This window comes from Micromys minutus (assembly GCF_963924665.1).
Source record: "Micromys minutus genome assembly, chromosome: X".
Lineage (NCBI taxonomy): Eukaryota > Metazoa > Chordata > Mammalia > Rodentia > Muridae > Micromys > Micromys minutus.
In genome coordinates this window covers 126,937,646-126,964,960 of record NC_137970.1, presented here as the reverse complement: position 1 = coordinate 126,964,960, position 27,315 = coordinate 126,937,646, and the positions used below count along the sequence as shown (strand labels likewise).

Genomic DNA, 27,315 nt, shown 5'->3' with positions numbered 1-27,315 from the left:
AAATGTAGTTCATATTGGATTGAAAAAAAATAACAGAATGTTGAAATGGCATTTCTTGATATGGCCTTCCCCTAGGAAGTGACATTTGAGTTGAATCTGAAGCAACCAGGAAATGGTCATGTAGAAGAGGAAGAGAAAGCTTGACAATATTAGTTAATGGTTATGCCCACTAAGTTCACAGATATTTGCCTCTTTGTATCACATTGCACATTCTCAGGTTTTGGGACTGCACCTGATTGCTTTGAGAATTCAGTATTCTGCTTGCTCCCAGGCACCTAACAGGGGCCAAATCAATGATAGCTGGGGTTGGGGGTGGGGGTGTCGTCACAGGACTCAGAGTACCTGTTACCTCTCAAACAGAGACAGAAGGCTGTGACTGTGGAGAACTCCCCAGAATAGGTGGAACATAGCCTCCTTTCCAGCCAGGAAATACTTGGCTACCCTACACTCATCTAGCCTCATAAAGGTTGGGTCTAAACATAAGGTTTGCAGACCCTGCTCTGGAAGTGAGCCCTACTCCCTTGAAGCCAAGCAGCCTTCACAGAGAGGTGAGCTCATTCTGGGGGGGCGGCGTCGCCAGTTAGCGGGGCACTTGAGCTCGTGGCGCGCCCCGCACCCCCTCCCTGCCCCCAGCTCCTGGGCGATTTTTACCAATTAAGGCTTTCTTGTCGGGCCGGGCCGGGCGCGGGGCGGGCGTGGGGCGGGGATGCGGCTAACAAGAAGGCGGGCGGCAGCGGCTCATTCGCGTGGAGGCGCGCGGCACGCAGCGGACGCCAGTGGAGCTCTCAGGCTTCCGGCGCGGGCGTGGGCGCGGAGATCTGGGCGCCACCCCGCGGTTGCAGGGACAGCAGGTGAGGGCTCTGTGGTCAGCTCCACGCCAGATAGTCCTCAGTTAGTGGATGCGCGGCTTCTGAGCTGGGGAGAGGTCTGGAAAGCAGTCAGAGAGGCCAAGGCCAGGTGCAGGTTGGGTGCGGACTCAGGTCCCAGGCATCCCGTTGGTGTCCAGAGATGATAGCCTTGCATAGTTTACCACAAACTTATTGTGTCTATGCCCAGGAATCTGGGAGCTCGAGCCCAAGGGAGGAGTCCTTGAAAAGGGAGCTGGTATCTGAGCGTTTGGCAGGAGATGAGTACAGGCATGGGCACCCATAAACTGATCATTGTGTATCTCTCTGGGAAAGGTCTTTTGAGACTAGTACCCCGATTAGGATAAGGGTGAGTGACAACTTGGAAGGACATTTTTCAGCCAATGTCAAGCGTGGACACAAGAGGGAGGAAACGAGGGTGGATACAAGAGTCCCCTGCTGGCTTTACATGGGAAGCTGATTCCAGGGCTGTGGTAGGGGCATGGCCAGCTATATTTTCAGTCAGGGTTTTGGGTCCTGTCTCAGGTTGGTTCTGAGTATGATGGTCATTGTCAGCTAGGACATAAACATCAGTGTCCCTAGATTCCTAAAGCCAGACTGGGGCCAGAAAAAGTGGGCGAAATCTACCCGCAGTCAATTGCAGATCCAGATGGCCAGGCCAAGGCGAGAGAGCTCAGTAAATCATTGTTCTCTTCTGCCACACCTGGATTTGCCTTAAGGGCACTGGTCTCACTTTGGGGATTTTCTGTTTCCTTCCCTCCTTGGCGCCCCCTGGCTGCACAGGTCTAGAAATAGCTCTTTAGCATCCCAATATAGCTGGTGGGCTTGGGTCTATAGTTGTGCGAGGGCCTAGCCTGGGGTCTGAGAGGAGCGGGGTGGGGAGGTGGGCGGAGTGTGTCTAACATCCAAGAATCTACTCCAAATAAGGGAAAATATGAAAGAGCTGGATTTTGGCTTCCTGGGGCTGCCCCATCTGGGTCTTTGGGTTGGAGCGACATCTGGTGGTGGCGCTTGTCCACTCTAAGGACAGGACATCCCCTACCCACACTCCCCAATTCCCTCTTTCCCCTAAATGGAAGCTGGAAAACACAAGTTCTTTGTGATTTGTTACTATAGTTCAGTTTTCCTTATTCTCTGTAAATTAATGAACTCAGGTGATCCAGCCAAATGGCACTGAGTGAAAAATAATTTATTGACGAAATTCCATACATGGGGATTTGCTCTCCAGTAGGTCAGGGGGACCAGAAATATTACCCTAATTGTGTCTTGAGTAACATCACTGGAAGTTTCCATTTGGGTTATCCCTTCACAGTTCTGTCATCTTGTCTCCCAGCTTAACCTTTGGCTCACTTATGAAAACAGAAGAGGAGAAGATATCTTTATGCAGGTGACTGGAAGTGGAATGGTGACTGGAGGTGGAATGGGGGTGGTGGTTCTGTACTGAAAATGTTATTTGACTGGTGATATTATAGATAATCTCAAGATGACCATGCTGAAAGGTGGTGCCCATTGTGATCAAAGCCCTATCATAGCCCCACCACAGGCAATGAAGACACTCCAGGCCATGGGAGAGTCAACCATATTTGGGCATGACATGTTGGCCAACCCAAGACCTCCTTCAGCCACTGGTCTTTTTTTTTATTTATTTAATTTTATGTGCATAGTTTTGCCTGCATTCTATGTCTGTGTGAGGGTGTCAGATCCCCTGGAGCTGGGGAGTCACAGACAGTTGTGAGCTGCCATATGGATGCTGGGAATTGAACCCAGGTTCTCTGGAAGAGCAACCAGGACTTTTAACCACGGAGCCATCTCTTCAGCCCCCACCACTGGTCTTAGAATTGAGAAGTAGGAACAGAGGCCTGACTTTCTGGAAAAATAGTTTAACATTCTGGTGAGGTTTGAAGCACAGAGAAAGTAGATGGAAGGAGTCTACCATGGGAAAGACATAGGTAAAATGAATCCCCTTAACTAAAGAGGGTGGTTGTGAGTATCCTGTACAGTTTTCTTGTCTCTGTATTTTTGCTTCTTTCTGCCTCAGCACAGCATCCTCATCACTGTCTCCAGAAAATATCTATCACAAGATTAACTTTTAGCAAGTAGCTTTACATTACTCAGGGGAACACACTCAGGCTCCTTAGCAAACCTTGATTCTGGTGATTCTCCTTCCTTCAGTAATCTGGAACTTTATTCCTGAGCCCCTTCACATTTCTAGGGTCACAGCAAGGCTTGGGGACTGTTCTGCCAGAGAAGACCTCTCTCCCCAGAACTCTTTAGGGCCCAAGGTGGATGGAACGGTGAGTTAGGCAGGTACAAGGTGTACCCATCTACATGCATCACGAGGCAGGCACCCTCTGATTGTGCCTATTGGCATAGCCTGGACCTTTGGAAAGCTGCTTGATCCTAAAGTGCTGGCGGCCTCTTGGCCCAGTGCTGGCCCCATTTCCTCCCGAATGCAACTAGACGGCAGAGAAGACAACGGTGGGAATGGGCCTGTGCAGGTCAGGGCCATGAAGACTGGGAAGACCATCGGAGATGGGTTGGGAGTGCCAGGGGTCGGTGGGTGGCTATGTTGGGTGATGAGAGCCCTGTCTGACAGCACTTGTGCACACAAAGAGCTTGCAGCAGCGTCAGGAGCTCTGGAAGGGTTCCCTCTCAGGATTGGACTCTTCGCATTGCTGTGGACCAGACTGTGGCCCAGAACCCTAAGCTAGGGAAGAATAGAGAACGTAGAGGAGGGTACAGAGTCGGGTGGAGCCCAAGGGATACAGGGACCTTACTAACTCCGCCCTCTGTAGGAAATTTGAGGAAAAAAAGTTCCTTGTAAGGGTGTGCCCGCCGGAGCTGAGCAAGTCTGTAACAGAATTGCTCAAGCTTCCTAGATCTAAGGTCTGTTTCATGTGTTAAACCTTTTTGTGTTCTTTGGGGATCAAAGACCCTTTCTGGAGTAGCAGAGCTGAGTTGCTTTTGGCGGAGCCTGGTGGCAGTGGCGGGGGGGGGGGGGGGGGGATAGGGGGTATTGTGGGGGCATTCCAACGGGAGGGGCGAGGTTGGGCGGTCGCGGCCCAGAAGCCCCACCCAGAGGCTCTGCCCCAAGGAAATCTTGCCTCTGGCTCCGCCCTTCTCCTGCATTTAAAGGGCTCGCTCTTTCCGCAGTGCAACCTCTGTTCTGTGCCTCGTCTTTCCTGCGCGGAGGTGCCTACTGCTTTAATTGAAGGGCCGTCCCATCGGCTAGGCTGCAGCACCGCCCCTAGGTTCCTCGAGCCTCAAAATGAGTAGCTCTCACTCCCGCTCCGGCCAGAGTGCGGCGGGCGCATCTCCGGGAGGCGGTATCGATACGCGGGACGCTGAGATGCCGGCTACTGAAAAAGACCTAGCAGAAGATGCACCATGGAAGAAGATCCAGCAGAACACTTTTACCCGCTGGTGCAATGAACACCTTAAGTGCGTGAGCAAGCGCATCGCCAATCTGCAGACGGACCTGAGCGATGGGTTGCGGCTCATAGCGCTGCTCGAGGTGCTCAGCCAGAAGAAGATGCACCGAAAACACAACCAACGACCCACTTTCCGCCAGATGCAGCTCGAAAATGTGTCAGTGGCTCTTGAATTCCTGGATCGTGAGAGCATCAAGCTAGTGTCCATAGGTGAGGGCGCGGGCCACTGGCCGCTTCGCGGGTGCGGGCGTGGTCACCACAAATTCTTCCTCTCTTTCCCCTCTAGAGGCTCCCTCCCATTTCTCCTCCCTAGCTGCCTCACAACCAAAGGTACTCCTAGGCCCCTCAACCGCCTTGTTCTTTGAGGTCCTCGAGAACAAAGGCGCGCAAACTAGCCTGGGGAGCATGCAAACCGCTATGCGCCCCCGCCCGCTGCGCCATGCTGGCCTGCTCCCAGGCTTGAGCTCACATCCTTTGTAGGCCGCACCCCCAACGCTGCCTTTTGCCCCTGAGAGCCGCACCCACCCCATCCCTGGGATATCCATGTTTTTCACCTACAATTTTAAAAGTAACCTTAAAAGAAGCCTTTGGCTTCCTCTGTAATTGAAAAGTGAAGGTTGCAGCTTGTTAGTGTAGGACTCCCTCAACTTTTTGCCCTGGAACATGCTTCCCCATTGGAGATAGTTCAAATCCCCAGTTTGTATCTTTTTTTTTTTTTTTTTTTTTTTTTTTTTTTGCCAAACTTGGAGGGAGATGTATTGCTGGCAAAACTGTACTCCAGGCGCATTGAGTGTGGTTGACTGGAGGCACTTGGGCACTTGGCTGTAGTGTATGCTTGGTTGCCAGCTTTGCTATCATGAATCAAATTCTTGTTTCCATGTTAACCTTGGATTGTACATCTAGAATGCAGAGACTGGTTGAAAGGTGCTCCAGTGTGCACAGGGTTTATTGCTAGCCCAGTGCTCATGTCTTTGAACTGGAGAGGTTGGCATTGGTCTCTTGCAGGATCCTGTGCCTTTCACAAAGTAGGGGCTGCTCATAGACAGGCACCAGAATTGGTAACTTGGGAATGTGGAACAGGGAGAGTAGAAGAATGGACTTTTTCTCTATAATAGAAAGGGTTTTCTGTTATTCTTACAACTTTGGAATGGTACATGCTAGTTAAACCATCAAGGGACCAAGGTTCTCCTGGGCCCTCAGAGAGCAGATTTCAAGTGCTGAGTTCATCTCTCTCTCTCTCTCTCTCTCTCTCTCTCTCTCTCTCTCTCTCTCTCTCTCTCTCTCTCTCCCTCTCTCCCTCCCTCCCTCCCTCCCTCTCTCTCCCACTCTCTCTCCCTCTCTCTTTCTCTCTTTTGGAATGCTCATAGAGGCATGCCAGTGGATGTATGAAAACTAATCCTTAGTTCCAGCCTCAGTCTAGCCAGATGAGTCATTTCTGAGTCTTGGAGTGGGGCAACCGGATGTGTGGAGGCAGGCCACACCCTAGCTCCTTAGGGGGGTCTCCTCCCCCTTTTTTCCCCTCCTTCTCATGAGCTGGCTGGAGCAGGCCTAGTTCCCAGAGCTTTGCCATATAAGGCAAAAAATGTTGGAAAGCAGCAGTGATTAGGGGAGGGAGGGGGCAGGCTGGCCCAGGGGCTGGGGATAAGGGGTGGGATGGGGCGGGGCTATCTAACCAGGCTGCTTCTCAACCCTGGGCCCTGGGCCTTTCCTCCTCTTGAGAGGGGGTACAAAGCTAGCATAGCCCACCTAATCAGACCAGAGGAGGGACCAGGTGTACCTTACTAGGATGGTGGGTCTGTCTTTGCTCTTCTTCCCCTTGGAGGCTACCAAGGACTATGGTCTCCTTGTGGGTTCTTATGATAGACCTATGACTTAGGGTAAGATCCTTGGTCTTCTTTGAACTTCATTTACCATCCTTTCAGTATTTTGGCACAATGAAAAACATCCATGGGGGGCCAGGACCTGTTTGTGAATGGGAAAGATAACTCTGCTTTGAGAGGCTCAGGTGCTGTCTCATTAGACCAGAATGTCATCTGCTCTCTTAATGGCATCCTCCTAGTTTTCATGACCCTCCCCCATTGACTTACTAGATAAACATTCTCTGATTACAGGGAAGGCCTGTAGGGTTTCTAAAGACGAGCGAGCCTTAGAAAATGTTACTCAATCATAAGCCATCCACACTTGAGGAGGCTAAAGAGGTGGCTTTGGGTGGGGCTCAGGGGAGTTGCCATAGTGATGGGTATTTAGGGTGTCTGCCCTAACCACTTCCCTTGTGGTAAGCCTGGTGGCTTCCTGAGACCTAGCCCGTTAGGTGGCAAGTAGGCTGGGTGGTGAGTAGCATCTAAGAAGGTTATGCTGAAACGGCAGGACTTGACAAAATGCAATGTTGTGGCCCCCTTTCCTAAGCCAGTCCTCTCTTTTGTGCCACCTCCTGTTTACTAGCTTGGTAGGGGGACAAGGAAGTGGCAAAGGGTGGAACTCACACCCTTTTACACAAGGATCTTTGCCAATGCCCCCACTTCCTCTGCCTTTTCCCCCCACTCTGGAGCAGCAGTTGTATTTCCTAACTACTCTTTGCCAACCTAGCCTTCCTCTTCTTTGGTTCCAGCCCAGTTTTAGGTCAAGGCTGAGCCAGTTCTAGTTCCCATAGATCCTAAGAGATTAGGGCAGTTCTTGATCTCAGCAGCTGCATAGCATTCATCTCACTTGTTCTTCCACCCTCCTTCTGGGCTTTGGGGTTTTTGGCAGGGTCCCTCTTATTGCATTATATTATCATGTGTTTTTGGCAGGGTCCCTCTTATTGCATTGTATTATCATCATGTGTCTATGGGTGTCTTCCCCTTAAACTCTCTTTTAACATTAAATATTTTTGTACACTGTTTATAGGCCCTGGGCAGAAGGTGCCTGATCCACTTTCTACCCCTACTTGGGAGGGGCCTTTTGTCACCTAATTGATTTGCTGTACTGCTGACCTAGGTCTCAACCTCCTTGGTAAGGGAAATCCCTAACTGCAGTGGTGCTACCCCTTTTCCCACAGACAGCAAGGCCATTGTGGATGGGAATCTGAAGCTGATCTTAGGCCTCATCTGGACCCTGATCCTGCACTACTCCATCTCGATGCCCATGTGGGATGAAGAAGAGGATGAGGAGGCTAAGAAGCAAACACCGAAGCAGAGGCTTCTAGGCTGGATTCAGAACAAGCTGCCACAGCTGCCCATTACAAACTTCAGTCGAGATTGGCAGAGTGGCCGAGCCCTGGGTGCTCTTGTTGATAGCTGTGCCCCAGGTGAGGGGGCACATAGATGGAAGATCTTGGGCTAAGGCTATCTTGTCAACCTAGAGGGTAGTTCTACTGTGCTAGACTCACAACATATTCTTTTCTGTGTTTTAGGCCTGTGTCCTGACTGGGACTCCTGGGATGCTAGTAAGCCTGTGAACAATGCACGGGAAGCAATGCAGCAGGCTGACGACTGGCTAGGCATTCCTCAGGTATGCTCCCTGACTGGCCCATGCAGCTAAGGGGTGCTTGGTCAAGGTGAGGAGAGACTCAATGGCTCTTGTCTTCTATCTGCAACAGGTGATTACCCCAGAGGAAATTGTGGACCCCAATGTAGATGAGCATTCTGTTATGACCTACCTGTCTCAGTTCCCCAAGGCCAAGCTGAAGCCAGGGGCTCCTCTTCGGCCCAAACTGAACCCAAAGAAAGCCCGAGCCTATGGGCCAGGTGAGGGGGCCTGGTCAGTGGCATTCCAAGGGGATGAGCACTTATATCTGGTCAATGGGAGAGTATTTTTTTTCAACTTGGGTCCTAAGAGGTTTTGAGTAATGACTGTTGGGCAATGAAATAATCATTCTTGAGGAAGATAAATGGATCAGGTTTGGCCAGAAATGGTACCTTGGCAATTGAATACCAACTAGTAAGTTCCTTAAGTCATACTGGCTTGCAGGAAGCTTCTTGATTGAAGGAGGACCCAGCATACTGCTATTCTATAATTGGCAATGAAGCAGTAGGGATCATGCAGGTGCAAGGGGTTGGGAAACAAGTGCACCAAACCAGACTGTTTCAGAGAATGGGCATGGGCCTGTCCTGGTGGCAACAGCACACATAGCTGGATTCTGAGGCCAGGCTCAATGCTGGGTTTACATTGAACAAACCTTACTGATTGGATTGTGCCTAGCTGGGGGAAGGGCACGGAGCCCACAGAGGGATAGGGTATCTAATGCTGTGTTCATAAACCTTTAGTGTCTGGGGACCAGGGTATAGAGGTGAGGGGGTGGCCCTACCAGTTGGTCCATGGCTTCCTCATCTTCTGACAGGCATTGAGCCTACAGGAAATATGGTGAAGAAGAGAGCAGAATTCACTGTGGAGACCCGAAGTGCAGGGCAGGGAGAGGTGCTGGTATATGTGGAGGACCCAGCTGGACACCAGGAAGAGGTAGGATTATGCATTGGCAGGGCAGGATTCTGCTGTGTCCCCTTTTGGAAGGACTGCTTTTAACACTCTTCCCATCATAGGCAAAAGTGACCGCCAATAATGACAAGAATCGTACTTTCTCTGTCTGGTATGTCCCTGAAGTAACGGGGACTCATAAGGTGAGTCCTTGGCTGAGAATGGAGCTGGTGGCCATGGGTAGTTTGGTGAAGGGCCCTTTACCTCACCCTCACAGTCTGCCCCTCCTGGGAACAGGTGACTGTGCTCTTTGCTGGCCAACATATTGCCAAGAGCCCCTTTGAGGTGTATGTGGACAAGTCACAGGGTGATGCCAGCAAAGTGACTGCCCAGGGCCCTGGTCTGGAGCCCAGCGGCAATATTGCCAACAAGACTACCTACTTTGAGATCTTCACTGCAGGTGAGGGGAGGCAGCCAAGACCCAGCCAGCCATGGGGAGAGCTGTGCTGGAGTCCCAGAGCTGAGTCTGTGCCTTGGGACAGGAGCTGGCATGGGCGAGGTGGAAGTTGTCATCCAGGACCCTACTGGACAGAAAAGCACAGTGGAACCTCAGTTGGAGGCCAGGGGTGACAGCACCTATCGCTGTAGCTATCAGCCTACCATGGAGGGTGTCCATACAGTACATGTCACCTTTGCTGGTGTTCCCATCCCTCGAAGCCCCTACACTGTCACTGTTGGCCAAGGTAGGCCTGCCCATGGATGTTCTTTTACTGTGCTGCTGTGGCCTGGGTTTCTTGGGAAGAGTAGGCAACTGGGGCTGTCCCAGTGAAGCCCATGTTTGGAAGCTCCAGTTTCTGAGCTTCCACTGTTTGGGCAAGCACTGTTTTTCTTTCCCATATTGGGGCCCTTTTGCTCTTCTTCTCTTTGCCCCTCTTCGTCTCTTTTCTCCATGCTTTTACCTTCGGAAGAGCTCGCTCCAGCTGTCTAGAAACCCGCTGCTCTCGCTCTGCCCACAGGGTCAACGGTACTTGGAACCATCTTTCTCTTGGTGGGGAGGGCTGGGTGGAGGCATTGGTTGGAGCTATTGTCAAGCAGGTGGAAGAAAGCCTGTCATATCCCTGCTTAGGGTGTAGGTTCTAGACCCATTTAAGTTCTTTCTTGCATGTGCTTCACCTGCTGGGCTAAACTCTGAGGAACCCGCCAATCCTAATGGTCTGGCTCTATGGGTAGCAAGGGAGGGGATACCCAGCCCCAGTTCCCCACAACTCAGTTTGCTTATTTACCCACAGCCTGTAACCCAGCTGCCTGCCGGGCTGTTGGTAGAGGCCTCCAGCCAAAGGGTGTGCGAGTGAAGGAAACAGCTGACTTCAAGGTGTACACAAAGGGCGCTGGCAGTGGGGAGCTAAAGGTCACTGTAAAGGGTCCCAGTAAGTTTATCTGGTGGGGTGGTGGGTGGTGGACCTCACATTATAGTTGGTTAGGCCTAAGTTCTTCTTTGTTTTTGCAGAGGGTGAGGAGCGTGTAAAGCAGAAGGACTTGGGGGATGGTGTGTATGGCTTTGAATATTACCCCACAATTCCTGGCACATACACTGTCACTATCACATGGGGTGGCCAGAACATTGGCCGCAGGTAAGCTCCCTCCACTCTTCACCATGTTCTGAGCCCTACCATCTCTCTATCTGGTGAGGGACCAGTGGCATCTTCTTGCCTGGGTCTCGGCAGTGGCTCTTGGTGCTTACCTGTATGGTGTTCTTGTTTGCAGCCCGTTCGAGGTGAAGGTAGGCACTGAGTGTGGTAATCAGAAGGTTCGGGCATGGGGTCCTGGCCTGGAAGGTGGCATTGTTGGCAAGTCAGCAGACTTCGTAGTAGAGGCCATTGGTGATGATGTGGGCACCTTGGGTAAGTTAGAGGCTTCAGAGCGGGTACCTGGACTAGAGGATGGTAAGGGGAGCCTATCCCAAGGCTCCAGAGCACCAGTAGAATTGATGGTTGTTGTCAGGTTTCTCTGTGGAAGGTCCATCACAGGCAAAGATTGAATGTGACGACAAGGGTGATGGCTCTTGTGATGTGCGCTATTGGCCCCAGGAGGCTGGCGAGTATGCTGTTCATGTGCTGTGTAACAGTGAAGATATTCGTCTCAGTCCCTTCATGGCTGACATCCGTGAGGCACCCCAGGATTTTCACCCAGACCGGGTAAAGTGCACACAACACTGACCTGAGCATGGCCTTCTGCTTTTGCTTGGGAAGGAAGACTTATGGTGGTGGGCATTATTTATCTTATCAGCAACGCTAAAAGGTCATGAGTCCAGGCCCTGACTAGTATTTCTAGCACCATGCTTTTGCTACTCTGTGTTATTTACCCCTGCCTAACTTTGGTGGCCGTATCTTGGTCTTCTTTCTTTCTAGGTGAAGGCACGTGGGCCTGGATTAGAGAAGACTGGTGTGGCTGTCAACAAGCCAGCAGAGTTCACAGTTGATGCCAAGCATGCTGGGAAGGCCCCTCTTCGTGTTCAAGTTCAGGTGGGATGCCTACTCATGTTGGGAACAGGACTGATAGGTTTCTAGGATTAGGTGCTGACTAGCAGATGCATGCTTTGCCTATCTTACAGGACAATGAGGGTTACTCTGTGGAGACAACAGTCAAGGACAATGGCAATGGTACTTACAGCTGTTCTTATGTGCCCAGAAAGCCAGTGAAGCACACAGCTATGGTTTCTTGGGGAGGTGTCAGCATCCCCAACAGTCCTTTCCGGGTAAGCCATCCCAGAGCTCCTTTGTTCCTATATTATTTTTAACAAGATTAAGCTTGCATATCAATACAGTTTACCCATTTACAGTGGATGTGACTTTAAGTATATTCACAGAGTAGTTGGCAGCTATCAGTATAGTCTAGGGTATTTTCATCATCTCCAAAGAAACTCCAATCCTTCCCATTTCCATTTCCCTTTCTCTAGCTTCTGGCAACCACTGATCTATGGATTTGCATTCTCTGGGCCTTTCATATAGATCGTGTGTGTGTGTGTGTGTGTGTGTGTGTGTGTGTGTGTGTGTGTGTGTGTGTGTGTGTGTATGTCACACACAGTGTGACCTTTTCAGTGTGTGGGTTTTTTCTTTTTGTTTTGTTTTGTTTTGGGAAAGGATCTCACCATGTAGACCAAGATGTCCTGGAACTGTCTCTGTAGACCAGGCTGGCCTTGAACTCACAGATCCACCTGCCTCTGTCTCCTGACTGCTGGGATTAAAAGTGTGCTACCATGCTTGTTGTATGACTTTTTGTTTGGTTTCTTTCACTGAGTGTCTTGGGAAAGTTTTTCAACATTGTAGCATGCCAGTGCTTTATACCTTTTTAATAGCTGAATACTTTCTACATCCCATTGTCTGAATGGAAAACACTATGTCTATTTTGTGGGAATGTGAGGTGTTACTTTTGGGCTATGCGAATAATTGTTAGGAACATTTGGGTGTTTGTGGACCTAGGTGTTTATTTCTTTAGAAGCAGAATTACAGTATTGTGTGTTCACTTTAACCTGTTTGAGGAACTTCCAGTTGTTCCAAGGTAGCAGCAATAGTTGGCCTGTCTACCAGCAGTAGCTGAGGGAGCCTCTCACATCTGTTACAAGCTTGTCATGTCTTTTCACTTTTCCATATACCCTACAGGTGAATGTGGGAGCTGGCAGCCACCCAAACAAAGTCAAGGTATATGGTCCAGGAGTGGCTAAGACTGGGCTGAAGGCCCATGAACCTACCTACTTTACTGTGGATTGTACTGAGGCTGGCCAGGGTAAGGCTTAGATGCGAATGGGATAACAGGTGCATTAGGCTGTCTCCACAAAGTCCCAACCTCTTATTACCCCACTTCTCAATGACAGGGGATGTCAGCATTGGTATCAAGTGTGCCCCTGGAGTAGTGGGCCCCACTGAGGCTGATATTGACTTTGATATCATCCGCAATGACAATGACACCTTCACTGTGAAATACACACCCTGTGGGGCTGGCAGCTATACCATTATGGTCCTTTTTGCTGACCAGGTAGGTGTTAAGTACTTCGAGTTCCTAGACTGCTAAGTGTTGGGGTGCTGCTATCCTTAACTGTTTTTCTCCCATCACTTATAGGCCACGCCCACCAGCCCCATCAGAGTCAAAGTGGAGCCGTCTCATGATGCCAGTAAGGTGAAGGCTGAGGGTCCTGGCCTAAGTCGTACTGGTAAGGATGAGTGTACTATATATAGAAGGCTGAGTGGAACCAAGGATAGGGAACTCAGAGTAGGATGCCTCTATTTTGTTGTTATATCTCCTCAGGTATTGAACTTGGCAAACCCACCCATTTCACAGTCAATGCTAAAACTGCTGGGAAAGGCAAACTGGATGCTCAGTTCTCAGGACTGGCTAAGGGAGATGCAGTGCGAGATGTGGACATCATTGACCACCATGATAATACCTACACAGTAAAGTACACTCCTGTGCAGCAGGTAGCTATCTTTATCTGCTGCAGCCATATTCCTCCTTATATGGTATGCTAGGTAGGCTCCTGCAAGAGGTTTCTGATTTCTCACCTGGGAAGGGGTCTGAAGAGCAAATATCATATACTTGTTCAAGCTGGACAGCTTTAGGCCAAGAATACTGGGGTACTAATTAGTGACCCCTGCCTTTCTGTACCCATTTCAGGGCCCAGTAGGTGTCAGTGTCACTTATGGAGGAGATCACATCCCCAAGAGTCCATTTTCAGTGGCAGTATCTCCAAGCTTGGACCTCAGCAAGATCAAGGTGTCTGGCCTTGGTGACAGTAAGTAATTGCTATAATTGCCATTGCCATTGAGGACCAGTCAACCCCATCCAGCCTGGATGCTGGATAAATGATGGTTGGTTTTTGTTTTCCTCTGTTTTCATCATTGCAACAGAAGTGGATGTTGGCAAAGATCAAGAGTTCACAGTAAAGTCAAAGGGTGCAGGTGGTCAAGGCAAAGTAGCATCCAAGATTGTGAGTCCCTCAGGTGCAGCAGTGCCCTGCAAGGTAGAGCCAGGCCTGGGAGCTGACAACAGCGTGGTACGTTTTGTGCCCCGTGAAGAAGGGCCCTATGAGGTGGAAGTCACCTATGATGGTGTGCCTGTACCTGGCAGTCCCTTCCCACTAGAAGCTGTGGCCCCCACCAAACCCAGCAAGGTACTTAGGTCTGTCTGTCTGTCTGTGTCTCTCCTTGCTCCCTTTCTTTTGAGGCTATAAGGTGAGGGCCATTCCTTCCTCCATTCCTCCCCCCCTTCCTCCCTCCCACCGCTTTCTTTCTTTCAGCTCTGGTTGTCTTCAAACTCACTCTATAGACCTAGTAGGCCTCGAACTCAGAGAGATCTACCTTCTTCTACTTCCTAAGTGCTGAGATTAAAGGCATGCACAATCATAACTGGTCCATTTTCCTTTCTTAGGATCCCCTATCTTCTCCATATTTTTCCTAAACCTTTGTTATTTCTATCTTTATGGTTGATGAGTGGATGACATAATATGCAACCTATTCCTTTCATGTCTCTGGCTAAGGAAGAAACTTAGGGCAAAAGGAAACAGATAAAGGGTTGGGCTGATAGCTGCTTCTGATTTCCTCCTTTCTTCAGGTGAAGGCATTTGGACCAGGGCTACAGGGGGGCAATGCAGGCTCCCCTGCCCGCTTCACCATTGATACAAAGGGCGCTGGCACTGGTGGCCTGGGCCTGACAGTGGAAGGCCCCTGTGAAGCACAGCTTGAGTGCCTGGACAACGGGGATGGTACATGCTCTGTGTCTTATGTGCCCACTGAGCCTGGGGACTACAATATCAACATCCTTTTTGCTGACACCCACATTCCTGGATCCCCATTCAAGGCCCATGTGGTTCCTTGTTTTGATGCATCCAAGGTGAAGTGCTCAGGCCCTGGGCTGGAGCGGGCTACTGCTGGTGAGGTAGGGCAGTTCCAAGTGGACTGCTCAAGTGCTGGAAGTGCTGAGTTGACAATTGAGATCTGCTCTGAGGCAGGACTACCAGCTGAAGTATACATTCAGGACCATGGTGATGGCACACACACCATTACCTATATTCCTCTCTGTCCTGGGGCTTACACTGTTACTATCAAGTATGGTGGCCAGCCTGTGCCCAACTTCCCCAGCAAGCTACAGGTGGAGCCTGCTGTAGATACCTCAGGTGTACAGTGCTATGGGCCTGGGATTGAAGGTCAAGGTAAGGAGGCCTGCTGAAGGGGAGGGGGGTAGTTACAGGGTTCAAAAAGTCCTACAGCCACAGCCTCACTATGGCCTTTTCCAGGTGTCTTCCGAGAGGCAACCACTGAGTTCAGTGTGGATGCCCGGGCTCTTACACAGACTGGAGGGCCACATGTCAAGGCTCGAGTAGCCAACCCCTCTGGCAATCTGACAGATACCTATGTGCAGGACTGTGGTGATGGTACATACAAAGTGGAATACACTCCATATGAAGAAGGTATGAATGTGTTTGGGGTACCTTAGGCAGGGCAGGGAGTAAGTGGAGAAGCCTAGTTCTTCCTGACCTGCCCTACCCTCCAGGAGTACACTCTGTGGATGTGACTTATGATGGCAGCCCTGTGCCCAGCAGCCCCTTCCAGGTACCTGTAACAGAGGGTTGTGACCCCTCCCGGGTGCGTGTCCATGGGCCAGGCATCCAAAGTGGTACCACCAACAAACCCAACAAGTTCACAGTAGAGACTAGGTGAGTGAGCCACTGAAGAGCAAGGGCAGGCAATGGGCTTGGGAACCCTAATAATGACAGACTTTCTGTTTGGACCAGGGGAGCTGGCACAGGTGGCCTGGGTTTGGCTGTTGAGGGTCCCTCAGAGGCCAAGATGTCTTGTATGGATAATAAAGATGGCAGCTGCTCAGTAGAATACATCCCCTATGAAGCTGGAACCTATAGCCTTAATGTCACTTATGGTGGTCACCAAGTACCAGGTAAGGAGATGATGACAAGGAGGGAACTAGAACTCTGCCATATTCACAGTGTCTTACATAGTTATCATCCTTCTGTATCAACCCCTAGGTAGTCCCTTCAAGGTTCCTGTACATGATGTGACAGATGCATCTAAAGTCAAGTGTTCTGGGCCTGGTCTAAGCCCAGGCATGGTCCGTGCCAACCTCCCTCAGTCCTTTCAGGTAGACACAAGCAAAGCTGGAGTTGCCCCACTGCAGGTCAAAGTGCAGGGGCCCAAAGGTGAGACTTCACATACCTAGTAACAGAGTTAAGAAGGCATAATTTTTTAGGCCCAGTAGCATGTTGGTTAGCACAGATAGTAGAGGGGTTTTGGGTAATCACAAAATTAGGTAGAACTCTAGAGAAGGTATAATGGACAGGACTTGGCCACTGAATAGATGTGGCAAGAGGGAGGGCCCGAGGAATTCCTAGAATTGGGCAATTAAAAACATAAAGTCTAGTCTTTGGGCTCTGCCCTAGTTCTTCAGGGAGATGGGGTTGGGAGTGGGTACAAAGAGCCAACCTAAGGCTTTATCCTTTGAACTGGGGCTAGGCTTGGTGGAGCCAGTGGATGTAGTGGACAATGCTGATGGTACTCAGACTGTCAACTATGTGCCCAGCCGAGAAGGGTCCTATAGCATTTCTGTGCTGTATGGTGAAGAAGAAGTGCCACGAAGGTAAGAAGCAGAGTTCACTTGCTTGTTGGGGGCAGGCTAGGTACTTAAGCTTTTCTGATAGTTCATAACACCCTAATCTCACAGCCCCTTCAAGGTCAAGGTGCTGCCCACACATGATGCCAGTAAAGTGAAGGCCAGTGGACCTGGACTCAACACTACTGGTGTGCCTGCCAGCCTACCTGTGGAGTTCACCATTGATGCCAAGGATGCTGGGGAGGGTCTGTTGGCTGTCCAGATTACGGTGAGCTTCCTGGCTGCAACTCCAGGTATAGGGAGAAGAGGCAAGGAACCAGGTCTGGGCAGCTGGAATATAGGGCTACAGCTAGGCAGGCAGCTCAGTTTGGCTAACTAGTCTGTCTGGAGCTGTATTCTTAAGGACAGGGCCTTTGCTTTTGGTCTGTTAATGTAACTACATTAGGATGTGTAGCAATTTTCTTCAAGTTGAAGAGAAACAAGCTTCTCCAAACACACATTCATTGCTATTAGCCATGGTATCAAAACCTGTAGTGCTTTGAATTCCCCACATGCAATGTTCTCACAGGACAGGTATAATGTTGCAACACTGAGATCTTTCATGTAAGTTCCTAGTGCCCCTAGGATAGGCCCAGGGTTGAGTATGGGCACCAAATTGCTCTCTGGTCATATCTTTTGTCATGTCAGAGAATGCTGGATGTTTAGGGGGCTTCTGTTCTGGTCTCTGCCACAAGCAGGCAGCCACTGGGGCCATGGGGGGGGGGTGAGGGGCCCAAAAGCTATATCCCTGTTACATATCTCTGTTATACCAGTACTTGGTATTTCTATGAAAGGCCTGAGATAGTCTAGGTCTTGCAAGGCTTGGACCAACCTCTTCACTTGTGCTTTGCCACAAAGGACCCTGAAGGCAAGCCCAAGAAGACACACATCCAAGATAATCATGATGGCACATACACGGTGGCTTATGTGCCAGATGTGACAGGCCGGTACACAATCCTCATCAAGTATGGTGGTGATGAGATCCCCTTTTCCCCATACCGTGTTCGGGCTGTGCCCACTGGGGATGCCAGCAAGTGCACAGTCACAGGTGAGCCAGCCCACCGTCGGCCATGGCGTCACTCGGCACGGGGCTTGGGTGTGCCTGTGTGCGAGGGCTCGCTGCTTGGGGCGGCGTGTGGGAGTGGGGGCCGCCCCCTTGAGTGACTCACCTGACCTTTCTCCTTGCTCTCTGCCCTCTCACCTCAGTGTCAATCGGAGGTCACGGGCTAGGTAAGCTGCTTGCTGGGGCCACTCCCAATGCCCCTACTGCCCAGAGAGGCAGTTTCCTTTCCTCTTCATTGCTAACTCATTCCCAGGACAGTTCCAGCTGCAGCTCTAGGCAAGGACAGAGTTGGGGAGGCTATGAAGACAAGGCCATGGGCTGGAGGGTCAGGGCCCAGGGAGGTTTCTGGAGCTAAGCATGAGTGCTCTGGTTCTCCCCTCTCTGGGCCTCCATCTCCCCATCTGAGAACTTGGGTTGCAGCTGAGAGCTTTGGGGTGAAGTGTATCCTAGGAGGCACCTTACTGGGGACTTTGGGGTCTGGGGATCTTGGCACCCCAGGGAAGCACCCGGGGATGGGCAGCAGGTGCTTCCTTCTCACAAGGGCTCCTGCATGGGCTCAGGGGACAAGGTGATTTCCTCCACCCACTGGGAGTCTAGCCCTTGTCAGATCCACAGACTTCCATCCCCACCTCTCAGGGGCCTCTGTGTCCTGGGCTTGGGGAGGTGCATGAGTGGGTGGCGCTGGGTGGTGGTGCAGTAGTGCCAGTGTCAATTGCTTGGGTGGCCAGCATGGCAGGGCCTGGCCCAGCCTCAGAGCTCCAAAGTGCATTCTGCGACCAATCTTCTTTTTTCCTTCTTTCTTCCCATTCCCCCAGCAATGGCATTAGACTGTCCCTATCAGGCAGGTTTGTCTGCCTCAAGACAAAGACATCCCAGGGATATTGATATGAGGCTACAACTACTTATGGGCTTCTGAAGGCTGTGAGGCAGGAAATTGGGTAGATGGCCAAGGGCAGGATTTAAGGTAGCTAGGTTTTTGTGGCAAAGACTAGATTGCTTTGTAGAATAGACAGTGGGGTTTGAGATGGCATTTATGTGTACATAGGGGAGGACAGAATTAATTCAGTGGCCTCAATTTTCTTGGCCATTATGTGTGGAATGGAGACAGGGAGCCCAGCAAGGGAACTTAAATCATCTTTGGGTAAGTTAGAAGGTTGTCTTGGGCCTGGTCAGTGGCCATTGGGACATTAAACAGTAGTCCAATTAACAAGTGTACTTTGAAGATGCTATGGTCAAGACTTGCTGATCACTTGAAGCCTAGGTACAGAAATAAGAAATCAAGTAGCTTTCAGGAGAAGGCCCAAATCATTAGCTAGATGATATAGGGCAGGCATATAGGAAGCTCATGGCAGCATGGGCAGCAGGCAGCTAGGGTTATAGCTGAAGTTGCTATCTGAATCTCATGTAGCTAGTGCGAGACCAAGGTCAAATGGGGGGCTTGGTGGCAGGCTGGCAAGGAAGCCCCTTAAACTTGATCCTCAAATAGGTTTGGTGTTCCTAGCTGCTTTCCTTGTGGGAGGCTAGGCTGCAGGGATGCTCTTGCTGCCAGGCCTTACAATCCACAGCTCCCAAGCCTCCACAGCTGAGCCCCAGATCATAACGTCACTGTCCTTTCTCTTTCCTCGGGCATTATGGGGCCCTAGAGGCTGCTCAGGTGTTCTTTACCCTTGCAACCCTGCAGTGGTGGCTTGGGCCTCCTATCTCCTGTTCCTTGGGTGCTGCTACTGCTTTGCCAAGGCTGCTGTGATGCACTGCATAGGTGCTAACCCTGCTGCCTTCCTGCTGCTTGCTCTTGCCTATGCCAGGCTGTGCTGGGCTGCCCTCTCATTCCAAGCTTCTGGTTGAGCAAGCGTTCTCAGTTGTCAGGAAACTCCAGTTTCACCTTCAGGCCTCGGGGTTGGGTAGGGAGGAAAGTTTCACATCTCCCACACTGTAGCAGGACTCTGCCTCACTTCATCCACACATAGCACTGAAGCCCAGGGCCAGGCTACAGGTACAGGTAGCCATGGGCCTGGCCAGAGTGCTGGTATTAGTTAGCATAGGCCATAGTACCAGCTGAGGCTGAGTTGGCAGAGGAGGTAGCAGTAAATGCTTGTTCTGGGATTGGATGGCCCCTTACTTTCCTTCCTAGGTACCTGGGTACCACCTGTTGGTCTTCTCTCATAAAGGGGCTTGAGGTGGTCAGGAGAATCCTTCCTGCCTTCTGAGAAACCACTCACCATCGTAGCTTGGTGTATGGGTTGGGCTAGAGGTTGGGGCTGGCTGTGCTTGGTTGGAGCAGAAAGAGGTCTGGATGGGTGGCCGGATATGGGGATAGCCAAAATGTTAGGCTCACCTGCTGGCTCCCCTATGGGGATTCACTCTGCCTTCCCAGGTGCTGGCATTGGCCCCACCATCCAGATTGGGGAGGAGACAGTGATTACTGTGGACACAAAAGCAGCAGGCAAAGGCAAAGTGACTTGCACTGTGTGCACACCTGATGGTTCAGAGGTAGATGTGGACGTGGTGGAGAATGAGGATGGTACCTTTGACATCTTCTACACAGCCCCCCAACCGGGCAAATATGTCATCTGTGTGCGCTTCGGTGGCGAGCATGTGCCCAACAGCCCCTTCCAAGTTACAGTGAGAAGGGGCCAAGGATGGGTGGGCAGGGAATCTGGGAAAGTCCTAGGCTGTCCTTCCAGGTCCCTTTGTGACAACAGTCTTTGACCCTCTCACTTTACCCCACAGGCTTTAGCTGGGGACCAATCAACAGTGCAAACTCCATTAAGGCCTCAGCAGCTGGCTCCACAGTATACCTATCCTCAGGGTAGCCAGCAAACCTGGGTAAGGCCTGGCCAGGTGTATTATTCAATTTGTCTAATCCATAGGGACACTTGGAGCTGGCCATCTGGGTGTTTCATGTGGCCCTGAGAAACCCCATAGCTTCTCATAGCCCCTCACCTGATTCTTCTGTTTCCATTGCAGATTCCAGAGAGGCCCATGGTAGGTGTTAATGGGCTGGATGTGACCACCCTGAGGCCCTTTGATCTTGTCATCCCTTTCACTATCAAGAAAGGCGAGATCACTGGTGAGTGAGGGCTATGAAGAAACTTGGAAACCAATGATGCCAGTGTTCCAATCTCCTGTCCTGACACAAATCACTGCTCTTTAGGGGAAGTTCGAATGCCATCAGGCAAGGTGGCCCAGCCTTCTATCACTGACAACAAAGATGGCACTGTTACTGTGCGTTACTCACCCAGTGAAGCTGGCCTGCATGAAATGGACATTCGCTATGACAATATGCATATCCCAGGTGGGTATATTACCTCTTGTTTACTCCATCCTAGGCCCATCTCAGGAAGACCAGGCTGGGGCAGGGTTATAGGTCAGTTAGTAGACTGCTGGCCTAGCATACATCAGGCTCTGAATAATCTAGGTATCATGGAACATACCTGTAATCATAAGTAGCCCTCGAGGCAGGAGGATCAGAGGTTCAAGGTCATCCTTAGCTTTGTAATGAGTTCAAAGCCAGCCAGAAAAACACAAGACCCTGTTTAAAAAACAAAACTAAAATTATTAGCACATGAATGAGGTTGGTATTCATTTTGGCTTCTATTCTGGCCCCAGGAAGCCCTCTGCAGTTTTATGTCGATTACGTTAACTGTGGCCACATCACTGCCTATGGTCCTGGCCTTACCCATGGAGTGGTCAACAAACCTGCTACCTTCACTGTCAACACCAAGGATGCAGGAGAGGGTAAGGAGAAGCTCTAGGTTTGATTTGCTCAAGTTGTCCTCCATTGGATGAATGTGTGGGAGATGATCCTGAATGGAGTTTTCTACCTTATCTTCACACCCCTGCTGAGCCATCAAGTCAACTCACAAAGGTTTAGCAATGTGTCTCTGGGCACAGTCCTTACTCTTGTCTGTGATACTTTTCAGGAGGCTTGTCTCTGGCCATTGAGGGTCCATCTAAAGCAGAAATCAGCTGCACTGACAACCAGGATGGAACATGCAGTGTCTCTTACCTACCTGTGCTACCTGGTGATTATAGCATCCTAGTCAAGTACAATGATCAGCACATCCCAGGCAGCCCCTTTACTGCCAGAGTAACAGGTAGGGACCATCAGGAGTAATGACAGGAAGAGGTGGCACAGGGGCAGTCTTTTTTGGGCTGGATCTATAGTGGCTGATGACTTGCACCCTTACCAGGTGATGATTCCATGCGTATGTCCCACCTAAAGGTGGGTTCTGCTGCTGATATCCCCATCAACATCTCAGAAACAGACCTCAGCCTACTCACAGCCACTGTGGTGCCACCTTCAGGTCGAGAGGAACCCTGTCTGCTAAAACGGTTGCGCAATGGCCACGTGGGTAAGAGGTTAAGGGGGAGCAAGAGTTTCTAGGAAGGAAGGAGAGCCAGGTGTGGTGATTGCCTATTGTCCCAATACTTAGGAGGTGGAGGTAGGAAAATCAGGGGAACCCATCATTGGCTACAGAATGAGTTAAAAGTCATTTTAGGGTTGGAGAGACGGCTCAGTGGTTAAGAGCATTGACTATTCTTCCAGAGGTCCTGAGTTCATTTCCCAGCAACCACATGGTGGCTCACAACCATCTGTAATGGGAACTGATGCCTTCTTCTGATGTGTCTGAAGACAGCTACAGTGTACTCATTTAAAAGGCTGAACTTTATTAATAAAAAAAAGATTAAAAATTTTTTAAAAGTCATTTTAGCCTGTAATACTGTCTTCAAACAAAGAAAGGAAGGAGATTGTGAGTTCACACCTTGTTGATAGCCCTATTCTGTGTCTAGGGATTTCCTTCGTTCCCAAGGAGACAGGGGAGCACCTGGTACATGTGAAGAAGAATGGCCAGCATGTGGCAAGCAGTCCCATCCCAGTAGTGATCAGCCAATCGGAGATAGGTGATGCCAGCCGTGTGAGGGTCTCTGGTCAAGGCCTTCACGAAGGCCATACCTTTGAGCCCGCAGAGTTTATTATTGACACCAGAGATGCAGGTAGGCAGTTGGTGGCCTGCCAGTTGGGACAATACAGCTTTCCTTGACATTTTGGCTTAATAGCTGCTATCTATCTCCCAGGCTATGGTGGGCTCAGTCTCTCCATTGAGGGCCCTAGCAAAGTAGACATCAACACAGAGGACTTGGAGGACGGCACATGCAGGGTCACCTACTGTCCCACAGAGCCTGGAAACTACATTATAAACATCAAATTTGCTGACCAGCATGTGCCTGGTTAGTGTGGCAGCTGTACCCCTCTCCTGTGGTTTGGCAGCATTCCTGGATACACCCCAGTGCTCACCTATAACTGTGCAAAGTATAGACTGTACTTTTTTCCCCTACAGGCAGTCCCTTTTCTGTGAAGGTGACAGGTGAGGGCCGGGTAAAAGAGAGTATAACACGCAGGCGACGTGCGCCTTCTGTGGCCAATGTTGGCAGTCATTGTGACCTCAGCCTGAAGATTCCTGGTAGGAATCAGGAGGATCAGGAGGGTTCCTGGGGCAACCCTGAGCATAAGTAGAAAGACAGGGAGGGCCCTGCTCACCAAGCTATCTTCTACTTGTAGAAATTAGCATTCAAGATATGACTGCCCAGGTGACCAGCCCATCAGGCAAGACCCATGAGGCAGAGATCGTAGAAGGAGAGAATCATACTTACTGTATCCGATTTGTGCCTGCTGAGATGGGAATGCATACAGTCAGTGTCAAGTACAAGGGCCAGCATGTGCCTGGGAGTCCCTTCCAGTTCACTGTGGGGCCTCTGGGGGAAGGAGGTGCTCACAAGGTCCGTGCTGGAGGCCCTGGCCTAGAGAGGGCTGAAGCTGGAGTGCCAGGTAGGTGTACTTGTCTAATTCTTGCTATTCTTGGTGGGCCTAGATGGGTGTTTGCAGGAAACAGCCAGCAGGCATGTTGATCTTGGCTTTGCTTAGACTTGGCTGAGGCTGGGAACCAGTCCTCTGCTCCATGAGTGCATACTGCTTTTCCACAGCGGAGTTCAGCATTTGGACTAGGGAAGCTGGCGCTGGAGGCCTGGCCATTGCTGTTGAAGGCCCCAGCAAAGCTGAGATCTCTTTTGAGGACCGAAAGGATGGCTCCTGTGGTGTGGCCTACGTAGTTCAGGAGCCAGGTAATGGGAACAGAAATGGCTAGGGTAGGGAGAGGTAGGACCTGAGTGTGGGTGTGTTGGACCCAGGTGTTACATAGTCTCCACTTGGGTCTTATTCTCCATCTTGAGGTTCCAGGGACACCCATGCTGACTGTGGGAGGCAAGAAGCTTTTCCTAGGTTAGCCTTTATGAACATGTGGCACCTTCAGTATAGCCTTATATTTTCTTCCTGTCCAGGTGACTATGAGGTCTCAGTCAAGTTCAACGAGGAGCACATACCTGATAGCCCCTTCGTGGTGCCTGTGGCTTCTCCGTCTGGTGACGCCTGCCGCCTTACTGTTTCTAGTCTTCAGGTGAGGCACTGAGAGAAACTGCCCATCTGGGGCTCCTGGGCCCGGCCAGACCAGAGTCACCATGGCAAGCAGGCCTTGGCACTGAGCTGAGTGGCCTACCCAGAAACAATTCTGGATGGTAGGCTTCTGCTCTGGCCGGGTACAGCCCACGCTTGAAGTTGGCAGGAAGTGCCCTGCCAACTGCGTGGAGTTTTTCTCGTGTCTCAGGTCTAAAGGCTTTGAACAGAAGCCTGTGCCCATTGCGCACCAGGGCTGAGGTTTAAAGAGGGACAGCCTGTTAGAGCTGAATGCTACCTACAGGGTGGGGTCACCTTGCCTTTCTGCTACCTGGGTGTGTGATTGTGGAGAACTCGTCTAGGGGATAGTTGGTTGGGGATATGCCTGTGGCTTGCTGCCCTCACAGATCAATGGCTCTCCCTCTTTAAACCATGTTGGACACCAGATGGGTAAGTGACTCTGTGGGTCTCCTGCTCTCACATTTGCCCTGGCTCTATCCATTCTGTCTAACCACATCTGCTGTGCTTCCAGGAGTCAGGGTTAAAGGTCAACCAGCCAGCATCTTTTGCAGTCAGCTTGAACGGAGCCAAGGGGGCAATTGATGCCAAGGTGCACAGCCCCTCAGGAGCTCTGGAGGAGTGCTATGTCACAGAGATTGACCAAGGTGAGGCTCTATCCATGCTTACTCATCCAGTCATTTGACCTAGCAGACTAGAACTAGGCTGAATGCACACAAGGTAAATAATGATTCTAGAAGCAATTAGATCTGGGCTCCTCAGTTAAGAAACCCTTCCCAGATTAATAAACAAGTACTCATGAAGATAATGACTTTCTATCATGGCCACTAGGAAGAACACCTTATAGGAGTATCATACATGAGAAAGACATAAAAATAGACACACAGAGACACAGAGAGACAGTCTATCCCTGGGGCCAGAGAAATGGCAATTCTACTGAAGCATACTAGTTTCACTAGTTTTCCCTTTCCCCCAGGTCCATGACCTGAAACAGATTCCTCCCCATTTCTATGCCTGCTAATCTGTAGGCAGCATGATATTAACAGTACAGTGTCTAAGGAGACAGCAAGGTGGGCATTTTGCTTATTAGTCCAAAGGACTTACAAGTAGATTTCTTAGGTATCTATAGCCTTAGTTCTCAGGATGTATGTATTATTGGAGTGAATACCCAGCACAATTCTGGAAGCAGAGAGATCTCCATGGAATAGCTAGGTTCCTACTAGTGGCAAGAGAAATAAAGGGGATATTAACCAAAGCTGTTCCTTTCAGATTTTCTAGTTGGATTAATAAAAGTACACCAATCCCTTACTATGTCCTCCATTTCAGATAAGTATGCTGTGCGTTTCATTCCACGAGAGAATGGCATCTACTTGATTGATGTCAAGTTTAATGGTACTCACATCCCCGGAAGTCCTTTCAAGATCCGAGTTGGGGAGCCTGGGCATGGAGGGGACCCAGGCTTAGTGTCTGCCTATGGAGCAGGCCTGGAAGGTGGTGTCACAGGTAGGTTTGTAGGTATAGCTCTGAGTTTGGATGTACAGCCTTGAGTGTGGATATACAGCCCCAGCACCATGAAGCATGTGGAAGTATTAAAGCTGTGATGGGTAGCTGAATGCAGGGAAGCCAGTGAGGTAGACTCTACCTGACCTTCCATTTTCTCAGGGAGCCCAGCTGAGTTTATTGTGAACACAAGCAATGCAGGAGCTGGTGCCCTTTCGGTTACCATTGATGGCCCTTCCAAGGTGAAGATGGATTGCCAGGAGTGCCCTGAGGGCTACCGTGTCACATATACCCCCATGGCACCGGGCAGCTACCTCATCTCCATCAAGTATGGTGGCCCCTATCATATTGGGGGAAGCCCCTTCAAAGCCAAGGTCACAGGTGAGCCTTAGGCTAAGCTGTTGGTGGCTACCCAATGCCTTGATACTTCAGTTGCTTTTTAGTCTAACCCATTCTGTTCTGTAGGTCCCCGTCTTGTTAGCAACCACAGCCTCCATGAGACATCATCTGTGTTTGTGGACTCTCTGACTAAAGTTGCCACTGTTCCCCAGCATGCAATCTCAGGCCCAGGTCCTGCTGATGTCAGCAAGGTAGTAGCCAAAGGCCTGGGACTAAGCAAAGCTTATGTAGGCCAGAAGAGCAACTTCACAGTAGATTGCAGCAAAGCAGGTGAGTAGCCCTGTTTTTAGCTTCTGGAAGTGCAAAGCCAGAAATAACAGGGTGGTCAGCATGTAGGAAGTGCAAGAACTGCCTTTTAGGGGTATGGTTGTTGCTTCTGGTGCTACCTTAATTTTATTTGGGCCTCTGTAACTTCCTTTTTACCCTTCAAAAAAATGCCCTGGAGTGGGGCTGCTGAAGAGGTGGCTCAGCACTGGCCACTCTTTCCAGAGGACTGGGATTCAAATCACAGTACCCAGATAGCAGTTCACAACTGTCTGTAATTCCAGTTCCATGGGAAATGTAGAAATTATTTAATTCCTATCCAGAATGTCTACCTACCTTAGACCATTTAGTTCCCAGATAAAAACCACACACAATCTTTATTTTTACAATAAGCCTTCAACATAAGAGCTTAGCAAATACTACTCTCTATATTGTTAGAGTTTACTTTCCAATGGATAACCCTAAGTTATAACTTGCTATGTTTCATCTGGGCTGCTCTTAACTCCAATTGGATAGCCCTCAGGGCCCTTGACTCCAGCTCATGGTGGCTTCTCCTTCCTCGTCCTCTGCCTTATACAGATATACATGCAGGCAAAACACCAATGTCCTGGAGGAGCTGAAATTTATCCTCTGGTGGTCTGGGTGGCAAGACTGGGGTAGGAGAAGCTTGCTTGGGGGTGTTAATAATCAGGCAAGGGACAGAAGGTGGGATAGTGAAAAGGGCTCAGAGCAATTATAGCCAAAGAAAGGATCTAAGGCCACTGAGACCTGTTCCTTCCTACCTTAGGTAACAACATGCTACTGGTGGGTGTGCATGGCCCAAAGACACCCTGTGAAGAGATCCTGGTGAAACACATGGGCAGCCGCCTCTATAGTGTCTCCTACCTGCTCAAGGACAAAGGGGAATACACATTGGTGGTCAAGTGGGGTGATGAGCATATCCCAGGCAGTCCATACCGCATTATGGTGCCCTGAGCCTGCCACCTGAAGCTCTCGTGACAATGAGCATCCCTACACCTGTCCTGTCCCCAAGAAGTCCCATTTTCCTTTCCTGAGCCCTGACCCTCCCTTCCCTGGATCACTCTGGCCACTCTATTCACTGCAGTCGCCCTTGTCCTGCGCTGTGTTCACCTGCCTCTGGGCTTTCACTTGGGCAGAGGGAGCCATTTGGTGGCAGAGCATGTCTTCTTTGGTTCTGGGAGGGTGGGAGTCCTATGTACAACCACCTCCTGGTTCTCTTTCCCAGCCAAGAGGAATAAAATTTTGCTTTCATTGTCC

At 50.3% G+C, this 27,315-nt stretch overlaps 1 protein-coding gene across 5 annotated transcripts; it reads left to right on the top strand.

Moving 5' to 3' along the window:
* The first annotated feature begins 752 nt into the window (after positions 1 to 752).
* On the top strand, positions 753 to 27,315 carry FLNA (filamin A). Of its 5 annotated transcripts, none has more exons than XM_080910415.1 (50): positions 753 to 851; positions 2,200 to 2,253; positions 3,079 to 3,160; positions 4,020 to 4,507; positions 7,335 to 7,583; positions 7,689 to 7,786; positions 7,875 to 8,022; positions 8,616 to 8,734; positions 8,815 to 8,892; positions 8,987 to 9,149; positions 9,232 to 9,432; positions 9,979 to 10,116; positions 10,197 to 10,320; positions 10,454 to 10,590; positions 10,691 to 10,884; positions 11,098 to 11,211; positions 11,301 to 11,444; positions 12,349 to 12,472; positions 12,561 to 12,721; positions 12,806 to 12,896; positions 12,992 to 13,161; positions 13,358 to 13,475; positions 13,591 to 13,853; positions 14,294 to 14,891; positions 14,976 to 15,149; positions 15,233 to 15,395; positions 15,474 to 15,634; positions 15,723 to 15,893; positions 16,207 to 16,330; positions 16,415 to 16,571; positions 17,201 to 17,390; positions 17,549 to 17,572; positions 19,780 to 20,027; positions 20,136 to 20,231; positions 20,373 to 20,475; positions 20,560 to 20,700; positions 21,015 to 21,143; positions 21,329 to 21,502; positions 21,599 to 21,760; positions 22,200 to 22,403; positions 22,485 to 22,637; positions 22,748 to 22,870; positions 22,969 to 23,235; positions 23,391 to 23,528; positions 23,745 to 23,860; positions 24,389 to 24,521; positions 25,201 to 25,377; positions 25,537 to 25,755; positions 25,840 to 26,043; positions 26,825 to 27,315. In XM_080910415.1, exons 4-50 carry the CDS (start codon positions 4,135 to 4,137, stop codon positions 27,010 to 27,012), a joined length of 7,944 nt encoding a protein of 2,647 aa, XP_080766541.1. In that variant the 5' UTR covers positions 753 to 851; positions 2,200 to 2,253; positions 3,079 to 3,160; positions 4,020 to 4,134; the 3' UTR covers positions 27,013 to 27,315. The 5 variants fall into 5 exon arrangements, with proteins under 5 accessions (XP_080766541.1, XP_080766539.1, XP_080766543.1 ...); XM_080910414.1 differs by having other exon boundaries at positions 770 to 851; positions 2,179 to 2,253; XM_080910413.1 differs by lacking the exon at positions 3,079 to 3,160.

Excerpts from the sequence above, each read along its gene's own strand:
- FLNA (XM_080910413.1), top strand. The coding sequence starts at position 4,135 with ATGAGTAGCTCTCACTCCCGCTCCGGCCAGAGTGCGGCGGGCGCATCT. Across the intron at positions 13,854-14,293 it reads CCCCCACCAAACCCAGCAAG|GTGAAGGCATTTGGACCAGG; the intron begins GTACTTAGGTCT and ends TCCTTTCTTCAG. Across the intron at positions 15,894-16,206 it reads CAAAGTGCAGGGGCCCAAAG|GCTTGGTGGAGCCAGTGGAT; the intron begins GTGAGACTTCAC and ends AACTGGGGCTAG.